The sequence below is a fragment of the Podarcis vaucheri genome (genome assembly GCF_965113315.1).
Source record: "Podarcis vaucheri genome assembly, chromosome: 2".
NCBI classification, from domain to species: Eukaryota; Metazoa; Chordata; class Lepidosauria; order Squamata; family Lacertidae; genus Podarcis; species Podarcis vaucheri.
The window spans coordinates 105,688,706-105,706,963 of record NC_138760.1 but is presented as its reverse complement, the minus strand read 5'-3'; the positions used below and the strand labels follow the sequence as shown (position 1 = coordinate 105,706,963).

Here is an 18,258-nt window from a genome sequence, read left to right as displayed (position 1 = left end):
CCTCTACTCTCTGGGCCACACCAGCTGCCCAAACCTACTAATATTACATGAGCGCAAAGCATTTGGGGAGTGTTTTTGAAGCCAGACTGACAACACTACCTGTTTCCATTTTGCCATCCAGTGCTGCAGGCCCATCAAGCACCAAACTCTTTATCTGAAGAAATTCATCCGGCTCATCCCCGCCGACGACGGTGAAACCAAAACCCCTGCTGCTTTTCCTCAGTTTGGTGTGAATGAACTTTCCTTTCAGTTCAGATGGGTTCCGTGTGAAAAACGGCTTTCCTGCTGTGGAAGTTTCAGAAGTTTATAAACATGCCAAGGAAGGAAAGAAAGAAGAGAAAAGAGACAAGCACGCCTCTCCACTACCCCCTTTTCTTAACCTTTCGCAGCAACACTATGAACTCACTTCTAAGGATGAGCAAGCTTCCAAGCTTCAGAGGGCTCCTTTTTTCCCCAGGCAGGTGAGAAACTCCTGGGAAGCTCAAAAGATGGGAGTACATTCTCCCCCAAGAAGGAGGCTCAATTAAAATGCATCGCTGCGACCATCTCTCCTCGGCTGGAACTGTTACAGCAATTAATACAGTAACATCCAATCCAAAAGGAAATTAAAGGGCAGCGATACAAGTTAATTCCCACTGTAATGCACATCTTAATTGCAAAAGTGCTTTTCTTTTTAAAGGAAGACAACCTTATTAAGTACAGCCGGTTATCGTCAAAGGCCTGGCCTGCACATCACACTTAGCCAAACTATGGCTTAGTGCAAACTCATGGGTATCCAAGGACAGCTGGCTTGGCGCGCCAAAGTGTTACAATAAGCTCAGAGCTTACAATCTCCAAATGGAGAAATATTTGGCCCTCAGTTCACATGACCTTAGAAATTGGCTCTTTGACCAGGATGCCAATCAAGATAGAACATCCACTGTAGCTGCCCATAACTCTACTTGGTACCCCCAAATTAAGATCAACCATTCAAGGCCCCACTACCTTGAGACACTGACTTTCCTGCAACTGCGTAGGGCATTTGTTGAACTAAGGTTCCAGCAGATGCCATCAGCATACTTAAGAGGGGTATTCCCCATATGGAACGCAAATGCATTTATGGAGGCAATCAAGGATATTATGTGCTACCTGTGGATTTGCCCCCATATACAATGCCCAGAGATTTTTAAAAAAATAATCTATTCTTAATCGCCCCAGGAGGTGACAGTCGAATTTTTAGCTGATAAAAGATCTAGAGATTGCACACCTGGCAACCAAATTAGCTCTGGCAGCTAAGAAGCTCATTCCGGATATGTGAATGCTCTCTAATTTTTTAAATTTTATGCTGTAAACTTTTATAGGGTATGTTGTGCGATTTCAGAGCAAACCCTTGCCTTGCCCTTTGCTGTACATTGTAAAGGCTATGCACAATAAATTGACTGACTGACTGACTGATTGATTGATTGATTGATTGATTGGCATCTCCTCTTTGATCCCCTCTGTTGCTTTTAGTTGCCACATTGAACTAAGGAGTGGTGTGTGTGTGTGTGTGTGTTTGGGGGTGTGTGTGTGTGTGTGTGTGTGTGTGTGTGATGGTTTATTTTGAGTGACAGTAATTGCTTTGTAACACACAGACTGTCCCTCTATGCACTAGCTACAAATAAAATAAAATCAGGTGAAAGGTGTTAGTTAAAATCACTGCAGTTATTGTGGCAATTCCGAGGTTTAATTTAAAATCAAGGTGGATTTGACTTTGCTGGTGGCTCTGGTAACCTCTGAATTACATCATGGATGTTGGCTCACATTATGGACACATAATCTGTATTGTTTTATTGGTACTGTTGCTGTGGGTTTGCCGTTGCCTGTGGCTAGAACAATAAACTGATACCATACTGTATGGAGCTAGGAGGGCTCGTGGTTAAGCTCTCTTCAAACTAACCATGAGCAATAACCAAGGTTGGCTTTTGGTTACAGGTCATGGTTAGTCTGCAGAGAGCTTAACCATGAACCCAGGCACAGGCTAAGCCAAAGCTTGGCTCAGAATACATTTACAGACATAGCAGGTGTAAGAATATGGCAAGTGTAATGGCTTAGCTCATGCTAGATTGCCCTATACCAAGTCAGAACACAGGCTCATCAGATACAGTATTGTCTGGCAGCTGCTCCTCACGTTCTTGAGCTGAGATATTTCCTGATATTACAGCATGCACTGAAGAATGAATCTAGGCCCTTATCCATGTGCTCATCCACTGAACTATGGAGTCCTTTCCCCTTTAATTCCAACCCCACCCATGACCACAACATCCGTAGGAACCAATTTGCACACTAGTATTAGAAATAACACCCCCCCATTGCCTTATAGGGCTGCAGCCTCATGGAAGAATCAAGAAAGATGAATGGTTTTGTTCTTTGTGCAGCTGAAACTGAGAGCATCATATCTGATGAAAAGTGAGAAGGGGATACAAGGATGAACTGCTTGGAAACACGCACAGGCAAAATGCATAGGAGGGACCAAGAAACCGCAGATAATGTTATGTTGGCATTGTCCCCTCGCAAATAGCCATGACAAATACGTCTTCCCCACAGGACAGCTATGGAATTGAAAGCTGCAGAAGAATTACACACAGCGAAGGAGAATACTTTTCAACACCGCAAGGGTGAATTTGGTATTTACAAAAATAGGTTTTTGCACACACCAGCCAAGACGACAAGGTGATACATAATATGACTCTCAAGGGTGACTCAGAACACCAAAGCTTTAAGCGGTGCTAATTATTTTTGAGCCTGAATGGATTTTTGAAAGTATAAAATCACCAAGCAAGGAGATGAGTATGCCATGGGGAACCTCTGAAGAAGAGATAAGTTATGTATTTATTCACTTAAATTCATTAGCAATTTTGCCATTTGCATCTTTACATACCAGCAATAAAAATATGTTAATAAAATAATAAGAAGGCAGCAGAGTCGGTACTATTTTTGTGCCTTTTCCAACCTGACTTCATTTTTCCCAAGTGTTTCAGCCTGTGCAGCTTAGGCCCCAGTTCACACAATGGTTCTTTTCAATGAGCTGAACTCAACACGTTTTCCATGGACTGGCACATGCTGAACTTGTTTTCTGAATGGGCTCAACACATGCCACCATCCTGACTCAACGTGTCCTAAAGAGGCATTGGCAAGTGTGCCGAACAAGCGTGAGAAAGGCAAGCGCACAGAAGTTCCTTGCGCTTGAGAGCAACAAGCTACCAGCATCTTCATGCTTCTCATACAATGGATAACTCCACCAGTGTATTTGTTTGGGGGCGGAGGGAAAAGCTTCAGGACAGGAAGAAAGCTAGTCCCAAGCTAGTTTCTGTGCGAGAGAGATTTCTTTGCACAGTCACATGCACTAGCACTTCTTGTTAAGTCACAGCTATTGGGCATGAGAAAGTACTGGTGTGGACCTAGCACTTGTGTGCGAGGCTTCAGTTCCGGGGGTTGGTGCACAAAAGGAAAATTGTGCAAAGTCAGGAACCTCTGGAAACCACCATGAGCCAGAAGCCTGCTTACTGGCATCCCACAATCTTCCCAGAGCCCAGTAATCAAGCAGATGTCTTTTTTGCCTGCCTCTGGGATGTTCTCAGAGCCCTCACATCTCCTTCCCAGAGGTTGGTAAGGAAGGCACAGCCATGCTTATCGGGCTTTGGGAAGGCGATGTGAGGGCTCTGGGATGCTGTTGGAGCCCTCCTGATCTCTTCCCGAAGACCAGTAAGTGAGGAAAACCCCACCTATCTGACTATCTGACTGGGTTGCCCCAGTCACCCTGGGCAGCTGTATTGTTTTAATACTTGATTGGGAGCCGCCCAGAGTGGCTGGGGAGACTCAGCCAGATGGGCGGGGTATAAATAATAAATTATTATTATTATTATTATTATTATTATTATTATTATTATTATTATTTAGCCACACCCCCTCACAAGGTTGTGATCACAGAGCGCTTGAAGGAGCTGGGTATGTTTAGCCTGGAAAAGAAGAGACTGAGAGGAGATATGACAGCCATCTTCAAATATCTTACAGGCTGTCACATGGAAAAGGGAACAAGCTTGTTTTCTCCTGCTCTGGAGGGTACAACTAGAACCCATGGCTTCAAGTTGCAAATAAGGTGATTCCGACTAAACATTCGGAAAAAAACTTTCTGACAGTAAGAGCTGTTTGGCAATGGAACAGACTCCCACAAGAGGTGGTGAACTCTCCTTCCTTGGAGGTTTCTAAGCAGAGGTTGGATGGTCATCTGTCATGGATGCTTGAGTTGAGATTCCTGGAAGGGATCACCTTCCAACTCTACGATTCTACCACTGAGCTAAGAAGACCCTTCCTCTAACTGAAAATCAGGCAAAACCTTTCCCTGAGCACTTCACCACACCCCCAAGGAAGCAAATCTTATTTGATAATGACACTCTCTGAATCATTTTTTCATTTTCTTCTTCGTGCGAAAGAGAAATATGTATTACAGCAACTTACTTTGTACTGGAGCATCTCGAACTGTCTCCTGGTTGTTGGGAGTGTGGTTTGGAACGGCAGGAGGGGCAAGTGGCGGGTGCTCCGCTGTCCATTCTGAGAAAAGAAAACAGACGTTCATTGGCTTCTACTCTGTTGACACCAGGGGAAAATCAGCAATCAAGAAGGACTCGACATGCCGACCATGATGGCTCTTCAAGTGCCTAGTCAACTTTATTTGCAACCCTACAGAAGACTTGTCACAATGGGAGTCTCTCAGAGCCTGCCCAACCATGGGAAGTTACGGGGGGAACGTGATCCATCTCCCTAAACCAGATGTTGATGGAATCTGCCAGGCCCAGCCCGTGTGGCCAACGGTCAGGGATGGTGGGAGTTTGCAGTCCAACAACATCTGGAATCTGGAATCCTCACCTAATGTGATCAAGGATGAGAACGCAAGATTAACCACATGTTGGGAGTGTGGAAAATGAGGGGCAATGCCTGACTAGCGAATGGATATTTGTGGTCACAGAGGAGAGACAGATGCAGTAGTTAGGGTTAACCACCCATGCTTACACTGTAAGGCCACACACACAGCATTTTAGTGCACGTTACAACTCGTTCAACCTCCCATTTGAAATTGCCTTGCCTTTTATTGGGCCTTCATTTATTTTGAATCTCAGACAAATCTATGGAGGAGAGTGAGCTTTTGTTGTATGTGGCAGATCATGTTTTTATGCTTGTTGTTTTTTTAAAAAAATGATCCAGTCTCCTTGGCTCTGTTTTATACTGGCTATGTTGATGACATCGTAATCTTAAACGTTGTAAAATGCCCTGAGTGGTGGGGAAGGGTATACATGTTCAAACAGATGAAATAAACAATAACTGTAAGGAAAGGAGAGGCACTTAGTGCTGCTTGGCTTAGAGACAACTTGCCCATTAACCAGGCAATGCCTGGAACCGAGCTGTCTGCTGCCTTTGCCATTTTTTCTGGACATCAGGGCAGGTGGGGACAGCTTCTCCTTCCCATTGCAGCTCCTCATGATGTGCCTGAGTTCAACTAAGCTGATTATAGTTCAAATTCATCTGTGAACATGTGAGATTATGAAACTATCTCAAACAGAGGTAAACCACTGCTTTATCTAGCCTGGTCCTACCACCTGTGATAGCTGCTCTCCAAGCTCTCTCGCAAAGATGTTTCTTCCTGATATGACTTAAAAAAACAAACAGCACACACCTGGAAATGCCAGTGATTCCTGCCTGCAAGATGTGTGCCACAGGACTCTGCTCACTGCAATCACCGATCTTTCTTTGGCCAACTCTCAGTTGTCCACAGAGGATGGGTTTGCGCAAACACCCACATGGGTTTGCATCCTTTGCATTTGGAACTTTAGATCATGGATACTGAAATCCACACAGGAGAGAATGCCTTCCGTCGCACTTGCATTACTTCTGAAGCAGCTCTGTGCTTTAAAGCAGTTGCACACATCAGTTTCCCCCCTGAAAGTATTCACTGGTTTGCCTATGGTGAACACACAGCAGCAACTTGAGGAACTAGACAAGTTCTTTCTCATCCACAGACACCGAAGGGAGGGCCAGCCATTTTCAACGACAGCTTCCTGCTTGTTCTATTTCCTAATGCCTGCAATTTTGTCATTGGGTGCTGCAATAATGGTCAGCTGCTTGAAGCATTTACACATTAAAACAAAAAGGATATCTGAACCGTCAGTGTCTATTCACATATACTCTGTATTCTACTATGCATCCTAACCCAATAAACCAGTAGAGTAAATATGCTGGCTCAGTTTGCACAAATGCAAGCAATGCGATGCCAACGTGAATGAACAGACGTGTGGGTTCCCAAAGTGAAGATCATAGCTATTGCACTCCCCACTGATTCTGCTGTTTGGGGCTTAGCCGTGGTTTGGCTTAGCATTATGTCCAAACCCAGGCTCATGGTTTGCCTCTGCAAAACAAACTGTGAGTGACAAATATTGGTTACAGCCCGTGGTACGCAGTTCTGGGAACCTGCCATTTCGCTGGCTTGTGCTAAGCTGCCTGTGGATGCTCTCAGAAGAGTACTCTTGGTAGATAAATCACAACTTGCAGGACTCTGTACGGGGACACTGCAAAGGCTGCATATATTTCATAATAGAGGCAAATGTAGTTATATTGGGACTGGTTTTTGCAGGCCAGGATTATTAATCAGTTCTGGTGTATTTCTGTCCATGCACTGTTATCTCTCTTCAACTGCGCCTGGCTCTGTATGGAAGGGCAGCTGGGCCTAGCCAGGAATTCAATAATTAAACAATACGAAACCTTAAGGAAGTACATGTGGTGTTTAGCAAATATTTCAACCCTGACAATTTTGCAGAGTAGTTGCCAACCTTCTGGTGGTTGTGGTGGTTGCTGCTGCTGCTGCTCAAGCTGTTTCTTCCGTTTAGCTTCCAGAACTGGGTTTTCATATTGTGTTTTCCGGTTGATGTGGCTAAAAAGAAAGATCGCCGTTAAATAAGGGAATACTTGGCGAAAACAGAAAAGAAAAAGAAAAAGAAACCTTACGCAAGCTCAAAGGCTCCTCTAACAGAAACGTGGCAGGGGGAGGAGAGAAGTCAAATGCAAGACCTGTGGACTATGTGTCAGAAAGCTGCTCTAAAGGGGTGGGGAAATGTTCACAGCTTCTTATCTGGCATGGCATCTTGAAGAGGTAAGGCTAATTCTTTCAAATACGCTAAAGTAGCAGTTTATCTGCGAACAATGATATTAAGGCAGAAGAGTCCATGCAAGACAGTCATCCGATTCTCAGATGTGCAGCCATTGTTGGGTTCAGCAGAGTTTAATACGGCGGTGATATCTCTAAGATATCTGAACAACATGCTGTATCATCACAGTACATGCAAGCTGCTTATAAATGCTCCGGAATAAACTTTGCAAAAGCAGACTGCAGAGAGGCTTAGCTGAAAGACCACAAACAAGCCACAGACACTATCGCTGCGAGTTAATAACCCTAGCAGAAATCTCCAAAAAAAATCAGCATATGGGGACTCCAAAGTCTGCCACATAAATAAAGGATGGATGGCCGAAAATTAAAAACACCTGTGAAAAGGTTAGAAGAACAAAGCAACTCTGTTATCAAAAAGTTAAGCCAATAACTTTAAGCCATTAGTAGTCTTGCTACAGCCACTTGGAGATCTCGCTTATAGGTTACTTTAAAAAAACAAACAAAAACAAAACACAGCTCCGTGATTCCAAAGGCAAGAGTTCTTCTGAGCATGTTCATTTTCCCTGGGGTGCTCCATTGTTTTCAACGAACCTGAGCTAGAGTCCGACTGGCACTTCCTGAATTACCACATGGCCGTGCCTGGATGACCCAATGAAAAAGAAACACAATTGGTGTCTGTCTGCCTTTGGCACAGCTCCATTGAAAACAATGGGAAAGTGCGAAAACCTGGGGATCGGCAGGATGCAATCAGATGCAATTTTAGAGCCTGATCTGCTATGATGGTGCAGTGGTGGGTAGGATCAGGCCCTAGACTTTTTGAAGCACCACGATGGAACAGGTTTAAGGCACTGTGTGAATGGCTGGAGTGGCACCTGTATCACTGCACTTGCCAAGGCTGTGGGGCACCGTGGCAGGGAGGAGACAAGGCTGCCAGCACCTCATCAAGGGCACCCTGGCAGCTTTTGAGCCACGAAGTATAAGAGCAGTGCAGGTTTCCTTATAAGCTAAATGCTGAAAGACTGGCCTCCCCTATTGCTCCCGTGTTTGTGCCTGTGCGTTATTCACATTAATTCTTTGGATACAAACCTTGAGCCCAATGCAAAGTTTACCCTCATGTCCATCTGGACTCCAGTCCTTGTAGCAGTTATAGAATATATAAACAAAAACTATTATCAAACAACAGCATTGCACTCACAGGGTCCAGCTCAGATTTCTTTTGGCTCGGCTCGTAATAGAAGCTCGCAACGTAAAAAAAAAGCTATTAGGGAGAGGGGCTGCATTTGACAGAGCAACATTAATTTAATGAGTGCAATAAATGGGAAAGAAATAAATGCTTCCTAGGCTTCCTCTCTGTTATGAAGCACTGGGCTTGGGCCGATTCATGAGTCTCCGTGTCACTGCAAGCCAGCAGCCCCTTCTTGAGCCTCTGTGGGACTCCAGTGCTGTGACCCACACCTTCCATCCCAGACAATGGTGGGTGAGAACACGTAAGGTTATTCGTAACTCTGTCATTCTCTCCCATTTCTCAAGTGGGGCCATGCAGAGCAAGTAGGAAGAATGAGCAGAACTGCTTTCCCTATTGGCACATAGATGGATGGAACTGGAAGGAAAAAGTCCATTCCCTTCCTCCAGCTAAAAAACAAACCTCCCCTGGTAGCTGCACCAGATGAGTAGTACAGCCGTTGTTGGCTCTTCTGCAGCTTCTCATGGGAGGCTCAAGTCCAGTTTTGGACTTGCATATTATGAACATATGAGCTGGTGTCAGTGTGAAGGATGTTGTTGTTCCTGGTCTTGGAAAGCGCCAGCCTTGTGAAGTATGAAGTACTCCTTCAGAGGATGTACATATTGCTCAAATGCAGATAATGCCTCCTGGGGAAGACCTTGCTAATCTAAGTCTAGCAAGCCCCCCATATTGCTATTATGCATGCTTTGGAGCTGGCCTTCAGTGAGTCCTTGTACTCCATTGGGTTGCTGGAAGGGGTTGCAAGGCTCAGGTCTGGGGAACAAATGCAGACCTCCAGGCCACATATCCACCCCCCGCTTCAGGCTACGCTGCTCATCTGCCCTGCTCCATGCCCTCTCTAAGCTGTTTCTCTTGGCTAGAAGGTGTCCTTAAAACTATGACGATGCCTCTTGTTTTCTGCATGTGGAGACATGTATGGGTGTTAAAACTGCTGGCATTTGCATGGCTGGGATGCAGCCAACTGCATGCACCTGTTGCTCCAACCCCTTTTGCCTCTGGCCCTGCCCACCCCTGGGGGTTACCCAAAATGCAAGGTGTTCCTCAAGCTGGAAAAGGCTCCCCATCCCTGGTATATGAGAAGCAGCTGTACAGGCAACAAAGCTGACTAACTGAAAAGTCTTCTTCCCTACCACACACACACACACACACAAACACAAACACACACATGCAAACAATGTTTAGACGCCTCTCCAAAACCTCAGTGTGAGAAATAATGCCTTACCATCCTATACTGAAAATGGATCTTGGACAACAAATGTGGAAGCCTGCCAGCTGAAGATAATCCAAATCTCACAAATGCAAAACAGTGAGTGAATGGTGATAAAAGTTTTGTCTTAGCTCTTAACCGCACTCGGCACTTCCTCAAAATAGGCTACAAGGACGAAGGCCTTGGAACAGGCAGGAAAAGGCCAGAAAAGTCAGCTGAAGTGTTTATAATGGGTTGAACTACTAGGAAAATGAGATACAAGGGTACATGTGGATGTACATGCATTATGGCAGGGTATGAATGCGTACACAAAATGAGTATTCTCTCCGTGTGCTTAAACTGCCACTGGCATGGAGGTTCTCGGGTTCATGGGTAGCAGTCAGGAGCAATAGGCCTGGTGGCTATATTCGGTCATTTTTTTTAGAAAAAAGACTAAGGCAAAAGTGAAAAAGTACCAGTATGACCTTATCAGACCTATTGCTATCTTCATCATCCACACAACTCTTACATATATGTTGATCCTACTTGCAGGTAGGAATGGCCAGATAAGGAGAAAAAAACCAACTGTGGATTCAAAGGAGGAAATGGCAATAGACAGGCTTGGGATTGTATTATCCTGAACATGCATTCGTACTATTCATCAAATTTGCAATATATTTTCCCTATCTAAATAACGTGTGTTGAAAAAAGCTATCCCAGAACAGAAGCAATATAGTGAAGAATCAAATGGTATGGGTATCAGGGGAGAAGTGAAATTACGGTGCGAAAAGCAGAATTGTGTGAATCCTACCTTTCTAGCTCCAGGAGTTTTCTGGTGAAATGAACGACGGCGGGCCTGCCACTTACACAAGGGCTCCATTGTGGGGGTTTGTGCACAAAGGCACACAACTGTGCACAGTCAGGAACCCCTGCAAGGCTGAGGGGTGCTTATTGGGCTCAGGGAAGGTTGCGGGAAGGTCATGTTGAGACCTGTGACATTCCCAGATTCCAGTAATCAAAGCACGGGGCTTTAGGAAGGATGCACACAGGCTCTGGAACGCTGTCTGGAGCCCTCGTGCTGCCTTCCCAAAGCCCAGTAAGTGAGGAAAAGCCACTGGGTGTGTGGGAAAATGAAATTAAATAAATGGAGAGTGGGCTTCTCTCACTCTGCATTCATTCATTTGTCCTCCCGCCAACACCACCAGCATAAAGTTGTGATTGTGTTAAGTAAAGCAAGCACATATGGGTTTATCATATATAGATTTCAGCCTGCTGGTCTTTTGGTATGGAAACTGATATGGATGCTCTATGATCTACAGTGGAAGTGTGACTCTGTTGGTTCTCCCAGTGTTTTTGGTACCATCGACCATGGGCATCCTTCTGAGTGTATGTTAGGGGTTCAGTGCTGAAGTCACATTGCTGGGAGACAGGCCCAAAGGAGTGGATCTGGTAGATTGTTGCTCTTCTCCTTGGCCAGTGGCTAATGGGGTTCTGCAAGGCTCTGTCTTGCTGGCACAATGCTGTTTAACCTCTAAACGAAGCTGCTGGGAGAGGGCATCTAGGTATTTGAGATGCAGAGCCATCAGTATGCTGATGGCACCCAACTCTCTCTCTCTCTCTCTCATTGCAAAGTTGCTGCTCATTGGTAGCCATCAAAGACTGGATGGGGTGGAACAGGTTGAAGCATAATGCAGTCACAAAACAGAACTGCTGGCAGTCTGTGTACTGTCTAAAGCAGGTAGAGCATATTCTGAGTGTGGTTACAGTCCACCAGAAAGATCAGGTTCGTAGCTTGGGTGTGCTCCTTCACCCAGCGCTGTTAAATGTGCCGGTGGCATCAGTTGCAAAAGGTTCCTTGTTCCAGCTTCAACTGATTTGTCAACCAGCCCACCCTGACAAAGTCAGACATACCTCCAATGGCCTTCAGACGATGTGACCACTGTAACACGCTCTGTGTGGGGTTGCCACCGAAAAATGTTTGAAAATGGCTACAAAGCTTGAAACCAGGATGCCGACAAGTGCTAGCCATTTTGACTCTACCATGCCAGTTTTCTAAGATTTGCATTGATTTGTCCAGTCGCAGACGGCTCTGGGGTTGCGGCGCTCATCTTGCTCTGTAGGCCGAGGGAGCCGGCATTTGTCCGCAGACAGCTTCCGGGTCATGTGGCTAGCATGACTACCACTTTCTATCTGCGCTCAATTCAAGGAGCTGGTGTTAACATTTTAAGTACCAAAGGGCTTGGAACTAGAGTAACTTAAGGTCTGCCTTCTCCCATACATTCCTCCCTGCATGCTGTGATCATCGCCTAGAGTAGGGGTAGCCAACTCCTGAGGGACTGCAATCTACTTTCAGAATTAAAATCTGACAGTGATCTACCCCTGTTTTTAAGGGTTCAGGTAAAAGTTGTTGACCTTTTTTATGCCCATTTTGTTGGGGTTCTGTTGGGGGGGGGCTTTTAAGGGGGAACAGGATTAGTCGCTCACTAAAACAGCGCTGTGAAACTCAGCCTTCAGCTACAGATATCAGGAGAAAATCCAGGCAGGAGAGAGGGGCCGGGACTGAGTGCTCTTAGGCAAAAGCAAAGAAAAATGAGGCCGCGATCGACTGCAACCTCCCGGGGACATACCTGGCCTAGAGCCTTTCTCTAGATCCCTTGATCCTGGTAAACAAAGCAGCAGTAAAGATTTCCCAGCTGTGGCCTGGGAAAAACTTCAGGTGGCTGGGAAAAACTTGGCTCTTTCAAAAGCCCTTTGCGTGATTTTTCTGGCATAGTTTCCGTGGCAATTATGAAGCATGGGGTAGCTTGGTTCTTATGTCCACCTTGGCTAAGAGTCCTGGAAGATCTTGTAAGTCCCCTGCCTTACAAGGCTTTCCCACCTGGAGTGGAAGGGCAGGGCCCTGACTGACTCCAGCTACAAAAACTGAGGCTACTGAACAGACTCTTGGGCTGGGGTATCGTTTCAGGATTTTTGTTGCAGGAGGGGGTGTTGCTGTTATTGCTAATTTTTTTTGCACTATTGATTTAGATCTCAGTGTGATTTATGTGGAAATTGTTCTGTTTGGTTGTGTGCTTTTTGATGTGGTTAATTGTTTAATTCTGTTTGGTTGTGTGCTTTTTGATGTGTTTGTGGCTACTTTTTATGTTGTAAGCCGCCTTGAGAAGGGTGTCAATTATAGAAATACAATTAAAACATACGCGTGGTATGTCAATATTTGTTATTTTAATTGGAATTGTAATGTATTTTACTATTGCTTTATGTTTTGGGTTGTAAGCCACCTTGAACGTTTCTTAGCAAATTAGGGAGGAATGATGATAATAACAACAACTTCCAGAGGTAAACATGTACATACTTGTGCAATGTTTGTGTAGTTCCTCTTTCCACAGCAGCCCCTCATGCCAGGCTGAAAAACACTCCAAAGATGTCCCTGACTTCCAGAGTAACTTTTCCAGAGGCCCACGGGAGTGTTGTGGAAAGGGAAGAACTAACAGGCCCAAGCACATGTGTCCAATGCTACAGACCAGCTCTTTAGATCCCAAACCATTGTTTCTCTTATGCTGCTTTCTCATGCTGCCAGCCAATTTTTCAATGAAGCAGAGGACTTAATATAAATGGATTATTCACACACACACACACACACACACACACACACACACACATACACAGTGGGTTGGAAGATACTGGAGAGATTTCTTAGTATGGTGTTTAATAGCAAAAAAAAGGAAAAGGAAAAAGAGGGAGAAAAGATAAATATTTCCCCTTGATGTCTCCAGCAAAATAAATGTCATGTTTTAATTATACGGTTTGCTAACGTTGGAGTCCGAGGCACCGAGGGCATGAGTTAAAACAACAAACATACACCATGAAAGGTTAACTCTTCCAACTAAAGAAAACACTGTGAGCTGAGAGATACCAGGAAGCTCATCTATTCATTCGTACATATAATTAAATATGCATTCTTGTGGGTGTTAGCAATGAAACTAAAATGGAATCTCAATTTCTTAAGGGAGAGAGCTGCCGTCTAAATCAAGAGCAAGGCAGAATTGGGGGGTGGGGGAGAGAAGGAAGTCGTAAAAATGCTGCCCCCCCCATTAAGCAACTGCTCACTGCAGGATTCATTCTGGGTAATGTTTGTTTCCACACATTTGGAATAAAGTCACAGTAGTCATTTTGGCTACACTGCAACGCTAGCAGAAGCAGGAATTACAGCCCCAAACTGTGACCCAGTTCAGTTAATCTAAGAAGATTCCTGTCATTAAGAATGCCAGTTTGCTGCCATATTCAGATAGTGAATCTGCGAATCCTGTGCCCCTGCTTTTCAGACGCAGGCAATGTTTCTGAACTGGCATTTACTTAGGAACCCAGGACTTAAAACTGAGGTCTGTATTGTCTTCATTTCACAGCAACTCTTTTCAATACACGTTTTCATTAAACAGCTTACACCAGACCGCTAGTATATCATTCCAAAGCATACAGGAAATGGAGTTTCCCTTCTCTGAGGCTGAATTTGTGTTTTCTCCCTTAATTATCACTAGGGGGTGCACAAGAGCAATGCATGAGGTACCCTCCTCTCTCTCTTTCCCTTTTCAAGCATCCATACTACAGAAAGAGCCAAGTATTTGCAGTTTTATGCTGCTAGCTACATATTGGCACATAGCACCACAGCCTGTTAACGATAAATCACTCAAGGTGGCTAAATTTCCAGTGACAAATGCCCAGCTCTAGTGGATTTCCACACAGTGGTTGGATGCTGCTATCTGCAGCGTGTTAAGGGTCACATAAAAATCATTACGGCGACAAAGTTACTTACTCTACATAGTAGACACCATATACAGGATCTTCAATCTTTTCCCAACCAGTAGGTAGTTCTGGAAACAAATGGATATTACTTATTTAAAGCATTTTACTTTCACTTGCAGATTTATCCTCCCCCGCTGCCCCCAACTACGTTTTCACATAACACTTGCTGCAATCCTAGATTATCCTAGAGCATGCAACTTTAAAGAATACGCTTTTTAAAACAATCTATTCACTCACTGGACAACACATTCATGGAAATGGCTTCTCAGGACACATTGTGCAGCTTAAAGGGTGAGGCACACACAGTCTCTTTTGCCCAAAAAGGTAGTCTGTTGCAGTAAAATGAACCAAGATGCAAATATGTCATTCCTTTAGTGCAAAGGACTCCCACCTGTGCAACAGAACTTCTTGTTTTCTTCTCCTGGTGATCCCTTTCCCCAAATGCACAGGAGGCATGTCATTTTGTGCAAGTGAGGTGCCCTGCCACTAATAGGAATAACTTCGCTGGATGCAAGCCCAACAGTCCTAAGGTACAGCATCAGCTTTCACAGGTCAATCTCCTGGGAGCTTTCGCGCAGCACTTAGTTCGGTTTCAGAAGTTTTTGTTATGGCTGTCAAAATGCATTTGGATGGACATTTACTGGCAAAAAGGCTTACGGAGCCCAGAAGGTAACAGGGCCCTGAAACAAGCATCAAATGACAACAGGCTCATATTCATTAGCTATGTCTGCAGAGCGAGATTTTTGAAATTCTTTACAATAGAAAGTAACACAATTATATTGCAAAATAGGGGCAGCGTTCCCAGCAACGTCACATGATCTGGTGTCTTTCAACATGCCCAGCTGATGTCCATGTGAGCACCCCCCCCAAAAAAAGGCAAGTCCTCCTGCAGCACCTAGCAAACTGCTAATGTGGCCCAACTTGCAACAATTGTCTCTTAGCTCTATCTAAGCACTTCACATTTCTATCACAACTGAAAGGGATCAGAATCCCGGTGCTGACAGCATAAATCTCAGTGCACGTGCAGTCATTTTATCATGTTACAAAACCTGTCACAAAATCATTATCCCTTAATCGCACCTTAAAGTAATTTTCAGTTTTACAACTGCGGGCTGAGGGGGGTGGGGGAACGCAGCAAAAGGAAGATTGCTCAGGAAAAGCTAAGAGCTCCACGCCTGCAGGCTTGCAAAGCTGGAGGCGTAAATACTTCTATAAGCATAATTAGTCAATGAAGAAAAACCATTTGAGCGTACATCGGAGTTTGCTTTTTTAACTTGTCTGTTTTGTTTTCTCCTGCTCTCGATAAGAGAGAATGGCGCGTCAAAAGGGCCACAGGCACCAAAACATGAAATTTGCTCTGAAGAAGCTCTACTTATCAGAAGCAAATTGCTATCTTTTTAAAAAAAAAGAAGGGGGAAAAAAGCTTAACTTGGGTACAGTGCCTAATAGCTTTAAGGAGGATGGGATGTGCCATCTTTTCCGAAAGGCAGCCATGAACAACCTCAGAAGACACGAATCCATCATTTGTCCTCTGTGGACACAATACAGATGAGGGCAATTGTGTGGGCTGTGTAGTCTGAATGATAAGAGCAATTCTTCCAGCTCACAGGAAACCTTTACCAATGAATCACTTTTGCTTTCCCCAGTTTATGTGAACATCGCAAGCCAGGACTAAGAGAGGTTTCATTTTGAATAAAGCTCCTGATACTCCACTTGAGAAGGTAGGGGTGGGGAGGGTTACTTGACTGAACACTTCCCATATGGGGGGGGGACCACCCATTGTGTATAGCAAAAGTTGGTTCAAACTTGCTGGGACTCCTAAGTGTGCACAATGGTCATGGTCATCTTTCAGGCTTCCCAAGGGCATCTGGTTGGCCACTGTGAAAACAGGATGCTAAGCCACCGAACTGATCCTGCAGGCTCATCTTATTACTGTAATATATTTATTTATACCCTGCCTTTCTCCCCGATGGCACTCAAGGCAGCTTACAGACAAAAATAAGAACCACTAAAAATACAATTAAACACTGGAAAAAAACCAAAGCTACATACATATATAACATTTATTAAAACCATCTCCAACATGTTAGGTTCTTAAGAGTTAGCTAATGTGGTGCAATCCACATGTTGCTGGACTTTGGCTGCCTGAGCAAGCAAGGGTTATGGGAGTTGCAGTCCAATAACATTTTGGATCAGAGCTACACTCCTCAATAAGCCAAGCTTTCACAGGCAGGGAGTTTTTGACGTGAATACAAAACAAGAATTACCTTGTTGGAGCAAGCCAAACATCCATCTAGTCCAGTCTTTCTGAAACTTGGGTTTCTAGCTGTTTTTCCAACTACAACTCCCATCATCCCTGATCACTGGTCCTGCTAGCTAGGGATGATGGGAGTTGTAGTCCAAAAACAGCTGGAGACCCAAGTTTTGGAAACGCTAATCTAGTCCAACATCCTTTTTCTCATCCTCAGCAGGGAATATTAAAACACACACTCCCCACCTGAATTCTGACATAGCACACTCCAAATAGGGTTTTAACCATGGGTTCTTCCTAAACTGATAGGGTGAATTCAAAGAAAGAAAGAGAGAGTAAGGAGACACTCTATGCTCAGCATATCAGTGTCTTTTTCAGAATCAGACCGTTTCATTGAGCTTACCTATAATGGTAAAAAATAACCAGCATGAGAATTATTCTAAGACCACAGCAAGAAGCAATGTTTGTGAAACGAGCATTAGTTTTAACAGCACATCATATATGCATGTCTACTTAGAAGGACGTCCCTATAAGACTTGTTCCCAGGAAGCACATATAGGATTGCAGCCTTGAAAAGGAAAGAAAAAACACCCAAACCCTATTTGGTACCCTGTACAATCAAACGGTTGCGCAACATGAAACAGTTATCCAGTGTGCTATCGACAGGCTCCAGCTACAATGCCATAAGGACACAAACAGCTCCAGACTGAACAGCAATGAAACCCTTATAAACACACATGGGCTAATTACTCAAAATGTATGTTTGCAATGCGGAAACTGGCTGAAAATCAAGAGAAATTATTTAATGAGTTCTGCTCCACATGTTCCTTGTTTGCAAATAAAAAGCAGGTTTCCCTCCAACTTCCCCCACCCACATTTTTTTTTTTTTAATGCTATCCTTCTGAAGCACCTTTGGATTCCTTGAGATATAAAGAAAGGAAATGAAAGCCAGCGCTGACTGGGGGTAGAGGAGGAGTGGTTTGGAGGTGCATGTGCAAGAAAGGAAACACTTGGCAAGAATGATAAACTGGTCTTTTCTGCAGACCAGAAACAATGGCTTTCCGGGTACAGCATTAGAAGGCAATAAAATTGCCTCTCAGAAGACCCAAATTTTGCTCTGTAATCCTTCACCAAAGAAAATCGAACAAAATATGTTCCCCCCCCTTTTGTTAGAGTCACATGTGAGCTTAAAATCTGGGCTTTAAAAGTGCTTCCAAAGATATTACACCTTTTTTAAAATCAATGTCTATGTGTCCAGAGTACTTCCAAAATGTGGAAGTTGAAGCTGGCTGGAATGTCACCGAAGAGAGAAATCAGCTCTGGGTCTCTGTGTTTAGTACCTGTGTCATTTTTTTTTAAAAAATGTACCAAATAAAATGTTATTAAAATTCACCTTGGAGAGATTTGTCCCTGCCTTTTCTTTCCCTTTTTGATCTGAAGCATTTTGACAAACAAGTGCTAAGTTCCAAAAACAAACATCAATATTGAAATTGTAAGCAATGTTGTTGATAATCCACCACCGAGGTGAAAGGTTGCCACTTAAAACATTACCAAAAAAAAGAAGCTTTTTTTTTTGTTTTCTTTCTGCCTTGAATGATTTGCAT

General features: G+C 44.1%; 1 protein-coding gene and 1 long non-coding RNA gene across 14 annotated transcripts in view; both read right to left on the bottom strand.

Annotated features, from left to right (window-relative positions):
• The window catches only part of MAGI1 (membrane associated guanylate kinase, WW and PDZ domain containing 1), a 481,615-nt gene that overhangs the window by 77,654 nt on the left and 385,703 nt on the right, over window positions 1-18,258 (bottom strand). For 7 of the 13 annotated variants that reach the window (XM_082209201.1, XM_082209202.1, XM_082209205.1 and 4 more), the window contains 5 exons: window positions 14,414-14,471; window positions 8,261-8,308; window positions 6,840-6,940; window positions 4,477-4,569; window positions 100-285 (listed from right to left, as the gene is read on the bottom strand). In XM_082209201.1, the coding sequence (XP_082065327.1) occupies window positions 100-285; window positions 4,477-4,569; window positions 6,840-6,940; window positions 8,261-8,308; window positions 14,414-14,471 (486 nt within the window). The remainder of the gene's footprint in view (window positions 1-99; window positions 286-4,476; window positions 4,570-6,839; window positions 6,941-8,260; window positions 8,309-14,413; window positions 14,472-18,258) is intronic. The other 6 variants (XM_082209203.1, XM_082209208.1, XM_082209211.1 and 3 more) reach the window with 3 other exon arrangements.
• Window positions 8,310-10,503, bottom strand: LOC309525528. Its single transcript, XR_014216384.1, has 2 exons — window positions 10,133-10,503; window positions 8,310-9,285 (listed from the first exon to the last, which is right to left on the bottom strand). It is a non-coding gene; the product is annotated as an uncharacterized lncRNA (long non-coding RNA).